The sequence below is a fragment of the Lampris incognitus genome, assembly GCF_029633865.1.
Source record: "Lampris incognitus isolate fLamInc1 chromosome 17 unlocalized genomic scaffold, fLamInc1.hap2 SUPER_17_unloc_1, whole genome shotgun sequence".
Lineage (NCBI taxonomy): Eukaryota > Metazoa > Chordata > Actinopteri > Lampriformes > Lampridae > Lampris > Lampris incognitus.
Genome location: NW_026611075.1, coordinates 411,128 through 427,451, shown reverse-complemented (window position 1 = coordinate 427,451; position 16,324 = coordinate 411,128). Strand labels below are relative to the sequence as shown.

Genomic DNA, 16,324 nt, shown 5'->3' with positions numbered 1-16,324 from the left:
ACACGGCAGCCAAGTGTCCCCTGGTGGGGTGTGCAGGTCTGTGGGCCCCGCTCTGAAAGGTTTAATATGGATTCTTCTTTTCTTTTCCAGCCCGGGAGTCGCTGGCCTCGGCTGCTTTTCGGTGAAGAACGTGTACAAGAAGACATGTTCATGGATGCACCCGGGGCACCCCTCCTACACCTTTACACCACACAGGTTCGGGCCCGCTGGACCCGAGGGTGATAAAAGCGAGAAGATTGTGTGGAATCTTACTCCTACCTGGGCTGTGTGTGTGTGTGTGTGTGTGTGTGTGTGTCAAACACCATCTCCTGTGCTCTTTACCCTTTTTCGTGTGTGAAACTCATCATCGTCATCGGCGGTCACTCGAAGCGACAATGACGTCCTCTCCATTGGGTCGTCTACTTGTGGTCTTCAGATGGCTGTAGAGGCCGATCCACATACATCGGTGCAGTGTGGACAGGGGAAGGTGGTGGTGGTGGTGGTTGGTGGTGGTGGAGCCTTTATCTCTCTCTCTCTCCTTGCGATGCTGTCGCTTTTTCTCTGGAGCACAGTGGAGTTTCATTTCATGACGTGCAGCTCCTTCCTGCACGGGTTTCTCCCAGGAGCGCCTATCCAGTGCAATGTGTTCCCAGTTACTCAAAGTGATGTTGAATTTCTTCAGACTGGTCTTGACATCGCCCTTGAAACGTTTCTTTTGCCCACCGCGAGCTTGCTGACCTTCCTTCAGTTGGGAGTATGGGATCTGTTTGAGGAGACGTGTGTTGGACATGCGGATGAGATGGCCTTGTCCATCAGAGTTGGTGCTGCGTTATTGTGGTGGTGATGCTAGTCATATGGGCTTCTTCCAGAACACCGATGTTGGGGCGTCTGTCCTTCCAGCTGATCCTCAGGATCTTTCGTAAGGATCTTTGGTTGGTATTGTTTCAGGGCTCTCAGATGCCTGCTGTAGGTGGTCCATGACTGCTCCGTACAGCAGGGTGGGGAGAACAACAGCTCTGTAGACCAGGAGTTTTGTTTGGGCCTTTAGGTCTTGGTCTTCAAAGACTTTCCCTGAGTCTGACATAAGCACCACTGGCACAACTCAGGCAATGGTTGACCTCAGAGTCGATGTCAGCTTTTGAGGCGAGCCGAAGTAGGGGAAGTGATCAACATTTTCAAGAATTATGTTGTCCACTTTTATGGTGGGCTGGGTAGATGGCTGGTTGGGTGGAGGTTGATATAGGACCTGGGTCTTCTTGATTTTTAATGCTAGACCCGGGGTGCTGTATACCTTGGCAAAGGCATTCAGAATGTCCTGGAGGTCTTCTGCGGAGTGTGTTGCAATGGCGTTGTCATCTGCATACTGAAGCTCCATGATGGTGGTGTTGCAGACTTTGCTCTTGGTCTTGAACCTATTAAGGTTGAAGAGCCTGCCGTCAGTTCTGTATAGGATTAGGATCCCCGTGACAGCTCTTCGCCAATGAGGTGGAGTATGGCAGCAATAAAGATGGCAAACAGGGTGGGTGCGATGATGCATCCCTGTTTGACCCCTGTTTCCACGGTGAAGGGCTCTGACTCAGAGCTGCTGTTGCGGAACACTGTGACTGACATGCCGTGATGTAGAAGCGTCAATAGTCTGATGTATTTGTCGGAGCAGCCATGTCTTGATAGTGTGCTCCACAGAGCCTGACGGGCCACCGAGTCGAAGGCCATTGTCAGGTCTATGAAAGCCATGTACAAAGGCTGCCTTTGTTCACAACATTTTTCCTGGCGTTGGCGTGCTGTAAATGTCATGTCTGCTGTACCTCTGGATGGGCGGAGGCCACACTGAGATTCTGGGAATACTTCTTCAGCCTGTGGTAGCAGTCGGTTTGTGAGGATGCAAGCGAGGACTTTATATTTGTGCGAGATAAATATGATAAACTCCACACGTCTTTGGGTGTCCGGGTGGCGTGGCGGTCTATCCCGTTGACTACCCACACGGAGATCGCCGGTTCGAATCCCCGTGTTGCCTCCGGCTTGGTCGGGCGTCCCTTCAGACACAATTGGCCGTGTCTGCGGGTGGGAAGCCGGATGTGGGTATGTGTCCTGGTCGCTGCACTAGCGCCCCCTCTGGTCGGTCGGGGCGCCTGTTCGGGGGGGGGGGATAGCGTGATCCTCCCACGTGCTACATACCCCTGGTGAAACTCCTCACTGTCAGGTGAAAAGAAGCAGCTGGCGACTCCACATGTATGGGAGGAGGCATGTGGTAGTCTGCAGCCCTCCCCGGATCGGTAGAGGGGGTCGACCGGGGAAGGCTCGGTAGGGTAATTGGACAGGTACAACTGGGAAGAAAAATGGGGAACCCCCCCCCCCTAAAATCCACACGTCTTGATTACGATTGATTTTTGTACAAAAATCACATTTAATCATAAAAATGAACAGTATTTTATTGATAAATGGGGTCTAGCAGAAGTGCATGGCAAATATTAACGATTTATGCTGTCTAAATATCTTATAATAGAGGTAAAATCATCACCTGTTTTTTTTCCTTTTACATAATTTGTTATGGCTGTATTGTTTTAAATACCCCAAAATATTGTGGGTCCACCAGACCCGCGAACAAAAACACGAACACCATACAAGGGTTAAACATGCCCCCTCTCCCCCACCCACACACCCATGGTGGTGGGTAGTGTAAGCATCCCTGGTGTCAAGTGAGCTTAATGACTGAAGCGTCAGACAGCTTTGTCAGACACACATAATATTTATTAATCACGACATCTGAGAAACAAAACACAAGCACAGTTCAACACCGGTACAGTGAAAATAAAAAGGGTTCTTCTGCCGTCCACCGACAACCAATCTGTCCTTAATAACTCGTTTTAGTTTGGGTTAGATGTAGTATATTAAATGGGTTGGAATGAAGATATTAACCTCCATATTTGGGCATCTGAGCTGACTCCAACTGGAATAACAGTATTCATATTAGGAATTACCTCGACTATTTGTTTTATTTTAAAATTACCAGTAATTTTGGAAATGTTCAAGTATGCCTTCGATAGTGAATATGTCCAACCCGAGTTCTGCTCCAACCTTTCGTTCAGGTTTGCACCATCTCTAATTCCGACTTCAGTCCGTGCATCCCCTCAAGTTTCCCTCATTAGGCATTTTCCTCCCTCATATGAACCACTCGAAGGTGCCGTTGTCCTTCACAAGTTCATTTATGCTTCCTACGTCCCCCATTAGCTTTCTTGTTCTACAAACTTGTCCTTAATACAGTAACCCTGGCCTTTCCAAAAGAGGCACTCCGAATTGGCCTTCCTCCCTCACCCTCATAACAAGAGTTGGATTTAGTCACAGAGTTGATTTTGCCTCCATCTTGGACAGCCCTTTCATTCTGGCAACATAAACTAGAGGCCATCTTCAACGCCTCAGATTCCCCTCGGTCCACCTTCTGCTCACCTGGTTCTTTTGTCTCCCTGTATTCCTCTATCGTGTGGACGATTCTTTCTGGATCCTGATCAGATCTGGTTCCCTCTTCAGATCCTCCATGAGTGGTTTCCTCAATTTTCAACAGGGCCTTACACCCTGGCTCGTCCTTGTCCGTTCCTTCATCAGGGATTTCTTCATTGGTACACAGCTCTGTCGCTGCTTTTACTGAGGTATTTGGTGACCCTGTGTCGGTGACGGTTGTTTGTGTGTCCTGACGTGCTACTGATGGATCATTGGGACTGCTACCTGTTGAGAGGTCGTCGACAATGTTCTGTGATAAAGCACTGACACTTTCAGGGGACATGGAGGGAGAAGACTGTCGGATCGGTTCGTCAGACGATTTCACAACATGACACATCCCTTCATCTGCTGTTGAGTCAGCATTTAGTGACGCCATTCCCTCGCCTGCCCCGGACAGCATTTGGACACTGGCGTTCCCATCATTTTTTGTAATATCTGTGTCTGAGATAGTGATGTCACATGCAATCTTGTAGAAGAGGGAGTGGTTCTCTTTCATTTTCTCCAAACTTTGACTGACAGCTGAGGAGATGTCGTTTGAATCATCGGTTCCCAGACCGTGAACTTCTGGTTGGTTGTAGATGTCGGGAGTCCGGTCGTCACACAGGAGCGGCTCTGTGCCATGGCTCTGCAATGGCATGAGCCCCTGCCACTGATTGGTAGAAAGGAACCACTTGGTTCTCAGATTTGCAGATGACTCGCTGCTTTCGCCGCATTTGTTCATCAGCTCGTCAAGTTCTTCCTCCCGTCCTCCCTCGTGACTCACATGAAACCCTTCAACCCCATCTTTCTGGGACACCGTCATGGTTGTGGTGTGAGAGGATGAGGATGGAGATTTGATCCTTCGTTTGAAGACGCCTTTCACCACACCATAATCCTTGTGTTGTGTTTTGCTCTCTAAATGACTTTTGGGTCTGTTCTTACGCTCGCCTCCTTGTTCTTCTTCTTCTCCTTCTTCATCTTCTTCGTCTTCATCCTGAGATATTCCACCGGAGGTTTTAAGTTCTGCAGGTACACAATGTGGAGGACTGCTGATGCAGTCATCATGGCAACCTCCATAACTGTTTTGAATTTCAGAATCTGAAAAAGGGAAAAAGGGACAGAATTATAAACCTTTAAAGTCACCAGCCATCAGGAAATAGTTCTTTTTCTCTGCACCTTACACGATGTTACCCACTACAGAGAATCATGTTACTTGGGCAATTTCACTAATTCCATTTCAACATTTAAAACCATTTGATGCTACATGTAAAGTATGAACTGCAAGAGACTGAGTTGTAGCTGTGTCTACACCTCTATCCATTAAACTGGTCTTAAACTCTGCCCTTGAATCAAAAGGCGGAAACAAAACCAGCTCGCCTGCAGGGCCACATCGTTCAACTGCATCCTTGACCGTAGTAAAACTGGTTAAATACACACCGGATGTCGGCCGACACTTTTCAGAAGTGTCACTGGTTGGGGTAGGGGGCACCCGGTGGTATTCCTGCCCCTCCTTCGTGACTGACAGGTGTCCAGGTGCCATGGCACTCTCTCTGACTGCACTAAGACAGAGAGAGAAAGATAGATGGATAGATAGAGAGATAGAGAGATAGGATAGATTGACAGACAGCGAATGAGAGGAAAACAAATACTCATACTGATGATCATTTAAATACATATCAAAAACATATTACGAATAAATTATAATCGTCCATCTATTAAAGCTAGAAATACATTTTGAATACAAGCTCTCCAACAAGACACATTCACATGCAGAAGTGCACACACACACATACACACCAAGGACCCCACCTCTTAATGACTCTCTGCCTTATGCGCTCCACCCGTCTGAGTTTGGCCTCCCGCTGCTCCAGGGTCAAACAGAGATCAGGGTCCGGGTCAGAGGTCATGGCTACAGCGGTCCTTCCTTCAGCCTATTTCAGTTAGAAAGGAATTAGATCAGAAACCAGACCATGCTACGACTGCCATATTTTACAAATCTTTATACGAACACAACTCTGTCGGTGCATTTAACAGGACGGACCCGTGGCCGTCACCGTCCACACAACGACAAGTGCTTCACTTCTTTATAAAGGTTTTGGCAGTTTTATCTCCAGGATAGTGAAGAAAGACAGGAAGGAGAAGGCTATAAGAGATTAATTTTAAATTGTGTGTCGTGTCATCTCTTGCTCTCTCTCTCTCACCCTGAGATCTGAAGGTTCCCTCCCATCTTCTAGACCTGCTGGGTCATAAACTCGGGCCCTTGGGTTCTCCCTCTGCCCTGTCTGGCTGAGTTCTAGCCAGGGATCTTCCCTGGTGGTCCTTGGCGTGTTTTGATGCTGCTGTCTCCTCTTGCTGGGGTCATACACGTTCGACCCGTGACCCTCGGACACCAGATCCCGCTGGGCCTTGTTCAACCTTTTGGCGGGCTGATCCAGGAACCGGTTCTGATCATGAGCTTCTGCCAGCGGCCATCTGGGCGATTTGCTGAGAATTGGTTTGTTCTGGTCCGCGATTAACCTCCGTTGCATTTCTGGTGGAATTTGCTCAGGCAGTGGCATGGCCAGCTCAGGTGGCGGGTCCTCTACAGACACCCGTCGTGCCACAATGGAAGATGGCAGCACCGCTGTGACGACTCGCGTCACACGCAAGGGAAACGGTGCCTGCTGAAATTATTACACAAGTGAGAGACTCATTTATACGTATTGTACAGCATAATGCCTTTACATGCATTCAGTCGGTCACGGTGAGCACTGACAGGACTGACCTCCTTTCTGAACTCTGAAGTTTCATACTGGGCTCCAGCGGCGCTGGGCATAGGAGGTTTCTTGCGATGAGCTAGCCTGTCCTGGTTCCTCTTCATCCTCTCCATCTGCTCCCCTTCGCTCATCTTCGCCTTCTAGGAAAAGTGCAGACCCTTACTGAATGCTAATGTCAAACATGTGTCACCTCTGCACCCTAATGCTGACTTCCAGTGTGCAGGAAGTAAAATAAGGTTGTTAACGCTGACTTCCAGTGCGGAGGAAGTAGAATAAGCTTACTAATACTGACTTCCACTGTGGAGGACGTAGAATAAGGTTGCTAACGCTGACTTCCAGTGTGGAGAACGTAGAATAAGGTTGCTAATGCTGACTTCCAGTGTGCAGGAAGTAGAATAAGGTTGCTAACGCTGACTTCCAGTGTGGAGGAAGTAGAATAAGGTTGCTAAGGCTGACTTCCAGTGTGGAGGAAGTAGAATAAGGTTGCTAACGCTGACTTCCAGTGTGGAGGAAGTAGAATAAGGTTGCTAACGCTGACTTCCAGTGTGGAGGAAGTAGAATAAGGTTGCTAACGCTAAGGTTGAGCACCAGGAATAGAAGAACACAAAAGTTGTATTAATGAAAAGAACTGTACGCATGAGTATATGTTTCCTTGTATATGTGCAACTGTGTAAGTGTGTGTATAAATGTTTAAAAGAGAAGGGGGTTGGGTGGGAGAAGAGGAGTCATAGACAAGTGGGCTCTGCTTCCCCTTGTTGGTTAGAAGCAGTACTGCAACATGCCCTAATTGCAAGCAGGATGAGAAAATCAAAGAATTGGAATTTGGCTGTGATTGCAAAAGTGGGGGGGGGGAAACAGCTTGAATGCTTCTATATTTGGTCCGTTTTGGATCACACAGCACACATCCAGATATAGCAGGGAGGCACACAGGGAAACGGGGAGGAATCAGACCTTAGTTGACTGAATGGTTGTATCTGGTGTAGTCCATCTAGAACTAGACCGAGACTCTATGGAGGAAATAAAAATGATGAGAAACAAGAAACCGGAGCAAGAAGTAGAGATACACAGAGAGCAAGCAAGAGAGAGACAAGACAGAGAGAGAGAGGGGGGGGGGGGGGGGAGAGAGACAAAGAGAGAGGAGAATTTGAGCGAAAACAAGGAAACAAAGATCTGAACATGTGTATTATCTAACATCAATCTATTCATATGTCCTTCACTCACGACGCGGTGAGGAACTGGATAAAATGTAAAAATTATCAACCCCGGCCAGTTACCTCCATTATATGACTAATTTATGTGTTTTCTTTAACATATCCTGTTTTTATGCAACCAAATCTGCTCTGATTTGCACTTCTCTTGTGTGCAAAGGACTTATGGTATTCTACAAAACACTTCTGCTATTCTACTACCATGGTGCTTAAAGTATTTACAGTCATTTCCTGTTTTTTTGTTCCATGTACAGAAATCTACCCATGAATGAACCGTTTCTTATACTGCAACAGCCACGTTCTTCCATGTATTTGCGCTATAATGCAGTTATTGTTATACTGTGATATAGGTTATTAGTTATTCTTATACTCGAACATAGATATTCTTTAATATTCTATTTTTTGTTTCTCTTCTACTTCATCAAGATGTGTTAATGTTCTTAGTCTTATTTGTGCTTTGTGGCGCAGGTTCACTTCCAGGCTCCGCAGCAGAGACGGCCAGAAATTCAATGTTTTTTAATGCTTTGCTGCAAGGTGATCGCATTTCAATCATGCATTTTCACTTTTAGCCGCTAAGCTTTTATTGTTTAAAATGTTTTTATTCTTTGTTCGTGCCTGTCTGACCCCTTCGGCTCTGTAAAGTGGAAAGGCCCTGTGTAGATTCAATCATCCATCCATTACCCGAACCGCTTATCCTGCTCTCAGGGTCGCGGGGATGCTGGAGCCTATCCCAGCAGTCATTGGGCGGCAGGTGGGGAGACACCCTGGACAGGCCGCCAGGCCATCACACACACACACACATTCACACCTAGAGATAATTTACTACGGCCGAGTCACCTGACCTACATGTCTTTGGACTGTGGGAGGAAACTGGAGCACCCGGAAGAAACCCACAAAGACACGGGGAGAACATGCAAACTCCACACGACCCGGGACGACCCCCAAGGTTGGACTACCCTTGGGCTTGAACCCAGGACCTTCTTGCTGTGAGGCGACCGCGCTAACCACCGTGCCACCATGCTGCCCAGATTCAATCATATATCATCATATATTCCTTGTATGTACAAAACAGCTGATAAAAACATGAAATAGTAATAGTTTGTATTCAAAACGTAGGCTAATGTTATGCAGAATAAGTGATTTTCCTGAGCTTTGTTGATGTGCAACCTTCACCACAGTCCCTTATTGTCCCACCCAAGTAAATTTGAAGACGTCAGCACCCACCGGACGTGTCTCTCCGTTTTCTCTCTTTGAGAAGTTCCGGCTGGCTGTTCACTCTTCTGTGCAGAGGATCCACGGCGTCGCTGTAGACGCCCTGAAGCAGAAAAAGAGAAATAGTCAAGCTTTCCTTTCAAATCTGAAACTCAGTGAGGCTCTTTTAAAGGCAGCTTAACCCTGCACCACGTTTTGTGAATCTGCTACAATCTAAAGGTGAAAAGCCATCCATAAGCACCGGCCCAACATTGGCACCAAGTGATGTGAGCATGGCAGATAAACACAGCTGCAGATAAAACCCATGATGGATGGGTCCGTTTGATTCAGGTGTGGTAATAAGCCAGCATGGACACGCCCAGGAGTTGTCTCAGAATGCTGATATTACGGCCATATTACACACTATATCAGAATCAGAGTCACAAACAAATTATTTGGCATTTCATTTCAACATCGTTTCCCCCAGCCTATAGCAGTGCAACACAAACACAAAAAACACACATCCAAAATCCACAAGGTCTACAAGAACACATATATCCAAACTAACACATATATCCAAACTACAAAATAAATAAATAATCGCTGTCCAGGAGAACGAATGCCAGCCAGGATGACTGTCGGAACTGCCGGTCTGCATGGGCTAGCAGTTAGCTTAGCTTGTCCCGCTTCCACGTCCTGTCAGACTGCCCTCGGTGTTTCCTCTTCGGGTACAGCTCCAGCAGGGCCGTGGTCCCTGGGCCCACAAGACGCTGCAGACCAAGCTCCCTCAGCCGATCCAACGCCAGATCTCCCAGCCGTCAAGTGTCGAAAGTTAGACACAGATGTGGACAAAGACACTGAATGGACGGTGCTGGGTGAGGCTGCCGCAAACGTGAATTTACGCCCCGCCATCTTCCCACACCGGAAGCGGTGGCAATGCTGATACTACGGCCATATTACACACTACATGGTGCCCATTGTTAGAATACTTCATCTACACGTGCACAGTATGGAAACATTTGGTACAGAGTATACAAAAGTACACTAACAATAACAGGACGTACGCTATTTTCGCCAAAAAATTCTAAAATGAATTGACTGGACACTATTTCCAAAGAAAATGTTGAATGGTTACCATGGAGATATGGGCTTTTCAAGCCGTATCCACTTGCCATCACTTCCGCTGGTTGACTGAGGACATTATGATAAATTTACAATGCATACTGAATGCATTTTAATGGATAATAAGTAGTAAACAGTATGCGGTATATTCTGTGTATGTAGTACACAGCAGAGTATTTGGACACAGCCGTTGACATCTTGCTCACTGCCGCACCTAAATCAATCAGATCCATCATTCATTTTACTAGTTGCGGGGTGTCCGGGTAGCGTAGCGGTCTATTGTGTTCCCTGCCAACACGGGGATCGCCTGTTCGAATCCCCGTGCTGCCTCCGGCTTGGTCGGGCATCCCTGTAGGCACAATTGGCCGTGTCTACGGGTGGGAAGCCGGATGTGGGTATGTGTCGTGGTCGCTACACTAGCGCCTCCTCTGCCTGTTCCGGGGGGGGAATAGCGTGATCCTCCCACGTGCTATGTCCCCCTGGTGAAACTCCTCACTGTCAGGTGAAAAGAAGCGGCTGGCGACTCCACAAGTATCGGAGGAAATGTGGTAGTCTGCAGACCTCCCCGGATCAGCAGAGGGAGTGGAGCAGAGATCGGGACGGCTCGGAAGAATGGGGTTATTGGCCAAGAACAATTGGTGTTTATGCTGCTATTCTTAAGTAACTTCGTCTTAGGATCAAAATAACTTTTAGAGATGTTTTTCACCTTTAGATGAAGTGTTACAGTAAAGGGTTTAGCTGCTCTTCAGACATGAAGACACTCGTTATCGTCTCTCCATACATGGACTGTCATCCGTTTGACATCAAGCAGTCACTCCACCCTGTCAGTTTCCTTCTGTCACTCGGTTGTCTTTCTTCTTGTCTGTTCACTCAATCACCAACCCAAATCACCACCACCACCATCAAGTTTCATTGTCCCATCTATATGTCTCTCTGGGAAATATCAACTACCTAAAATCGTATGGATTTACTCTTCTATGGCTTTACATACCATGACAGTGTTCATCACCACAGCTTGAGATAACCGCCTTCCTGTTCTTTGATAATTATTTCACATCGTGTGGTCAAGTCGTGTCGTTCCTGATTGAAATTACTTTAATGCTGATGTATCAATGAGTCCCACCTCATATGTTAGGTCCATCCACCCATGACCCTGATCTCTGCTCTGATCGGTCTCCAGCAGGTCCTGAGGTAAAGGTGGGCGGGCCGGTGGATCTTGCTCCACCCCCTGCAACAATCATTCATTCATTTCTTGATGACGAGGATAAGGACAATAATTTGGACAGCTGAAACTTAATATATACACTACCGTTCAAAAGTTTGGGATCACCCAAACAATTTCGTGTTTTCCATGAAAAGTCACACTTATTCACCACCATATGTTGTGAAATGAATAGAAAATAGAGTCAAGACATTGACAAGGTTAGAAATAATGATTTTTATTTGAAATAAGATTTTTTTTACATCAAACTTTGCTTTCGTTAAAGAATCCTCCATTTGCAGCAATTACAGCATTGCAGACCTTTGGCATTCTAGCTGTTAATTTGTTGAGGTAATCTGGAGAAATTGCACCCCACGCTTCCAGAAGCAGCTCCCACAAGTTGGATTGGTTGGATGGGCACTTCTTTGAGCAGATTGAGTTTCTGGAGCATCACATTTGTGGGGTCAATTAAACGCTCAAAATGGCCAGAAAAAGAGAACTTTCATCTGAAACTCGACAGTCTATTCTTGTTCTTAGAAATGAAGGCTATTCCATGCGAGAAATTGCTAAGAAATTGAAGATTTCCTACACCGGTGTGTACTACTCCCTTCAGAGGACAGCACAAACAGGCTCTAACAGGTACTATTTAATGAAGATGCCAGTTGGGGACCTGTGAGGCGTCTGTTTCTCAAACTAGAGACTCTAATGTACTTATCTTCTTGCTCAGTTGTGCAACGCGGCCTCCCACTTCTTTTTCTACTCTGGTTAGAGCCTGTTTGTGCTGTCCTCTGAAGGGAGTAGTACACACCGGTGTAGGAAATCTTCAATTTCTTAGCAATTTCTCGCATGGAATAGCCTTCATTTCTAAGAACAAGAATAGACTGTCGAGTTTCAGATGAAAGTTCTCTTTTTCTGGCCATTTTGAGCGTTTAATTGACCCCACAAATGTGATGCTCCAGAAACTCAATCTGCTCAAAGAAGTGCCCATCCAACCAATCCAACTTGTGGGAGCTGCTTCTGGAAGCGTGGGGTGCAATTTCTCCAGATTACCTCAACAAATTAACAGCTAGAATGCCAAAGGTCTGCAATGCTGTAATTGCTGCAAATGGAGGATTCTTTGACGAAAGCAAAGTTTGATGTAAAAAAAATCTTATTTCAAATACAAATCATTATTTCTAACCTTGTCAATGTCTTGACTCTATTTTCTATTCATTTCACAACATATGGTGGTGAATAAGTGTGACTTTTCATGGAAAACACAAAATTGTTTGGGTGATCCCAAACTTTTGAACGGTAGTATATATATATATATATATATATATATATATATATATATATATATATATATATATAAACGTATATAAATACTTTTCAGGAAAAACTGTCAGTGAAAAATCTGATAAATAAGGCTATAGGAAGCCTACCATTGGCAGTCCGCTCTGTTGCCCCTCCGTTGGAGAGCCTGAGAGATGGGAAGGAGGGACTTAGAGAGAGAGAGAGAGAGAGAGAGCGAGAGAGAGGTTCACAGTTACAAAGTATTTGTATTATCAATGATATATTAACATTTGATGTTAATTTATCATTGGTTTGCCTGTTCATTCATTGGTTATTCTATCCATCCATCCATGACCCCGTGCTGGAGATAAGAGCAGAGGCTCACTTTGGTGTCTCTGAAGGCTCAGCAGGAGGTGAAAGTGATCTCTGTTGACCTTCAGACCAGCCAGAATATCCTCCATCATCCACAACTCTCTCTGGGCCTGAGACTGCTCCTGATGAGGGGGGGGGGGAGAGAGAGAGAGAGAGAGAGAGAGAGAGAGAGACAGACAGACAGACAGACAGACAGAGAGACAGAGAGACAGACAGACAGACAGACAGACAGACAGAGAGAGAGAGAGAGAGAGAGAGAGAAGTTAGTCAGAATCTATCTCTCCTCGCAAAACACCATAAAGTCTCGGCAGTATGAATGAGTAATGCACTCCCGGAACAAAATGCTTATTGATGTCCTCTTGAGCAAGGCACTTTAATAAATAAACAAACAAACGGACAAACACCATCTTTCTCTGAGCGTTTGGAAGAGTGATTTGGTTAAGGCTTTAGGAGAACAGCAGATTTAGAATAGGCGCAATGACTCGGTACAGTTTGTGAGGTTTACCTGCGGCATGCCAAAGTTGCAGATATGCTGAAGCTGTGACCGGATCACCGACAGTTCACTCTCCATCCTCTCATACTGACTCCAAACCCTCTCCATTTCCTGGACGCGGTAAAGGAAACGTTGTTTAAGGAGTGGTCCAGATTTATTCAGGCGTACCTGTTTTACTCTCACCTGCTCATGTAGTACATAGGTGGGACTCCTTTTCACAGTCATCATGTGTTTCTTCCTACTGGACACTCAGCTCCCACCGCTGGACTTCACCAGCATAGCCCCCTGTAGCATCATGCTAGCTTTGAACTGTTGAGGGTTTTCCTTTTTTAAACTGAATGAGGATTGTGGATTTGTCCTACATTAACCATGCTGAACTGTAGATTACAAGCTGGAGCTGTGTGCCCAGTATGAAGAGGATGGCTGATGGAAAATATAACCTAGGTTCTACATGGGTATAAAAAAGGGATAGACCTAAAAAAAAACATTCATGTGTAGCTTCTTGAAAACAAAATAAGATGAAATCGCTCTTTCATTTCCCTTGATGAAATATGACTACAAGAAAATGTCAGCATCAGGAATCAGGAGCAATTTATTGTCATTTCTATCATGTACTTGCGTACACAAAAGAAACGAAATTTGGTTTCACCCAGCCCGCAGTCGTGCAACACAAAAGACAAAAACACATATCCAAAATTTCCAAAAACGGCACCACCAAAAACAAACAAAAGCAGAGAACAAAAAAACAAACAAACAAACAAGAAAACAAAAACAAAAACCACACAAACAGTTAACAACACAGTCCACTCAGTGCAACACAGTCCAAAAAATTCCACTGTCCAGAGAAGGAACGCCAGCCAGGATGACTGTCGGAACTGCCGGTCTGCACGGGCTAGCAGTTAGCTTAGCCTGCCCCGCAAACCAAGCTCCCTCAGCTGATCCAACACCAGCTCTCCCAGCCAGACACCTTTGAACCCCCCCCCCCCGCCCGCACCCCACACTCCACACGACGACACAAACGCAGACAAAAACACCGCACATTCGACGCTAGGCGAGTCCGCTGCCAGACCACCTCGGTGTTTCCTTTCGGGCATAGCTCCGAGCAGGGCCGTGGTCCCTGGGCCCACAGGATGCAGCAGACCAAGCTCTCCCAGCCAATCCAAAGCCAGCTTTCCCAGCCATTAAACAAACAACAACAAAAAACTTCACACGATGACACAAACGAGTCACAGGCGTAGACATGGACAAAGACACTGCGTAGTCGGTACTGGGTGAGGCCACTGCAAATGTGAGTTCACGCTGCCATCTTCCCATTGTAAGCATTGTTAAGGACGGACATCTTAACTCCAAAGATCAGAAGGGGAGCAGAAAGGAAACCACGCCAATAAATTGTTCCGCTTCATCCAATTAAATGCATGCATCCGTTCTGAAAAAATCCCAGATGTTAGTGCATCCTCGTCATTGGACTAAATTTTGACTAAAACATCTAAAACTAGTCGAGAATTAAAATTAAGTTCCACTTTCTAAATCTTGACTAAAACCATGGTAAAATAAATGACTAAAACGAGACCAAAGCTGATTACAGATTTCAGGAAAAGACTGACACGACAATGAAAGTGAAAATTCCTGCCAAAATTCACACTACTTGTGGACCACTGCCTGTTTCTCTGCATAGCTATCATCCACTCAGTCATCCGCACCAGTGACACGTCACACATCCTGGCCCGAATGGTGACCAGCTCTTCCTGAAGCAAAGCCTTCTGGGTAAGCACTGCTTCCTGGGCGCGGGCAGTCTGGTTCTGGCTGTCCTCCAGCTGCAGCCTGGTCATCTCCAGTGCACACTGGATGCTGTCCTATCAAGGAGACAGGAGGTTCAAGACTGGGACGGATCGAGGCGTCATGGTGCCTCGTGTAGGTTCAGGTCTGACTGCAACATCCTGAACTGCATCAGCAACCAGGAACCTTTCAAACATCTTCTGTGGTTACGCTACACAGCCTATCTCTCACTGCTGCTCTGTTAATAAAAGCTAAAAATCTGCCCTGAAATACACGAGGAATTTATATTTTTGATTTTAGTGAAATCAGTTGTGCCTCTACATGGCTTTACTGGTCCTGGATTGTTTATCTGTACAGGTTATATACATTAACTAGTCTTGGATTGTGTGATAAAAGTTTTATAAAAAGGTTGCTAGTATTGGACATTGGATTGTGTGTCTACGCAATTAATATAGGCTGACTACTATAAATGTAATGATTATTATTATTATTATTATTACTGTTTGTGTGTTAAATATGGGTCTTCAATTGTGTGTCTTAACATTTAATATAGTTTTGTTTTTTTTAAATTTTGAGATACTTCATTAATCCCCGTAGGGTAATTACACTCTGCATTTGACCCATCCTAGCTGTGTAGCTAGCAGCAGTGGGCAGCTTCTGTGCAGCACCCGGGGACCAACTCCGGTTCGTCTTGCCATGCCTCAGTCAGGGGCACAGACAGGAGTATAAACCCTAACATACATGTCTTTTTTGATGATGGGGGAAACTGAAGCACAGACACGGGGAGAACATGCAAACTCCACACAGAGGACGACCTGGAATGACCCCCAAGGTTGGACAACCCCGGGGTTTGAACCCAGGACCTTCTTGCTTCGAGGCAACAGTGCTAACCACTGCACCACCATGTCACCCAGGCATGGTTTACATGTCTATGCAATTAATAGAAGTTGACTAGTCATGAATTGTATGTGTGTGTAGTTAATGTAAGTAAACTAGTCCTGGATTGTGTGTCTGTGGTATTAATATATAGGTTGGATTGTGTGTCTTTAAAATTAATATGGGTTAACTTGTCCTGGTCATGTGCCTATGTAATCAGTATAGTCTAGGATTAATATAGGCTGACTGGTGCTTGATTATGTGCCTATATAGGTTAACTAGTGGAGTACTGTATGTCTGTGTAACCAACATAACTAGCTGTAGAATGTGTATTTGATGGGTCCAGACCTTGTCCACCTGTAGCTGGGCCAGCTCAACAGAAAGAGCCTGCAGAAGTTTGTCACAGCCACACAGCCGGGTCAGCACTGCCTGCAGAAACAAACCAGAGCCTGTCTGAGGAGTCTGGATTCAAACGGTGATATTCAACATCACAAACCATTACCTGCAGACTATTCTAGATGATGATGCTACGCGTCTTTGTCACTTGCAAAAAATATTTGTAATGATGCGTTGTTACGAATAAATAAGTTGTGCATCTGTT

At 45.8% G+C, this 16,324-nt stretch overlaps 1 protein-coding gene across 1 annotated transcript in view; it reads right to left on the bottom strand.

Moving 5' to 3' along the window:
- Window positions 1–2,557: 2,557 nt before the first annotated feature.
- si:ch211-234p6.5 (pleckstrin homology domain-containing family A member 7) overlaps window positions 2,558–16,324 on the bottom strand; it is a 32,293-nt gene continuing 18,526 nt past the window's right edge. Inside the window, exons 13-25 of the mRNA XM_056301662.1 lie at window positions 16,072–16,152; window positions 14,772–14,924; window positions 13,084–13,182; window positions 12,592–12,700; window positions 12,356–12,414; window positions 10,854–10,958; window positions 8,642–8,732; window positions 7,161–7,216; window positions 6,218–6,349; window positions 5,655–6,116; window positions 5,263–5,384; window positions 4,891–5,012; window positions 2,558–4,551 (exon numbers count right to left, since the gene is read on the bottom strand). Coding sequence (XP_056157637.1) covers window positions 3,218–4,551; window positions 4,891–5,012; window positions 5,263–5,384; window positions 5,655–6,116; window positions 6,218–6,349; window positions 7,161–7,216; window positions 8,642–8,732; window positions 10,854–10,958; window positions 12,356–12,414; window positions 12,592–12,700; window positions 13,084–13,182; window positions 14,772–14,924; window positions 16,072–16,152 — 2,925 coding nt within the window. The 3' untranslated portion in view covers window positions 2,558–3,217. The remainder of the gene's footprint in view (window positions 4,552–4,890; window positions 5,013–5,262; window positions 5,385–5,654; window positions 6,117–6,217; window positions 6,350–7,160; window positions 7,217–8,641; window positions 8,733–10,853; window positions 10,959–12,355; window positions 12,415–12,591; window positions 12,701–13,083; window positions 13,183–14,771; window positions 14,925–16,071; window positions 16,153–16,324) is intronic.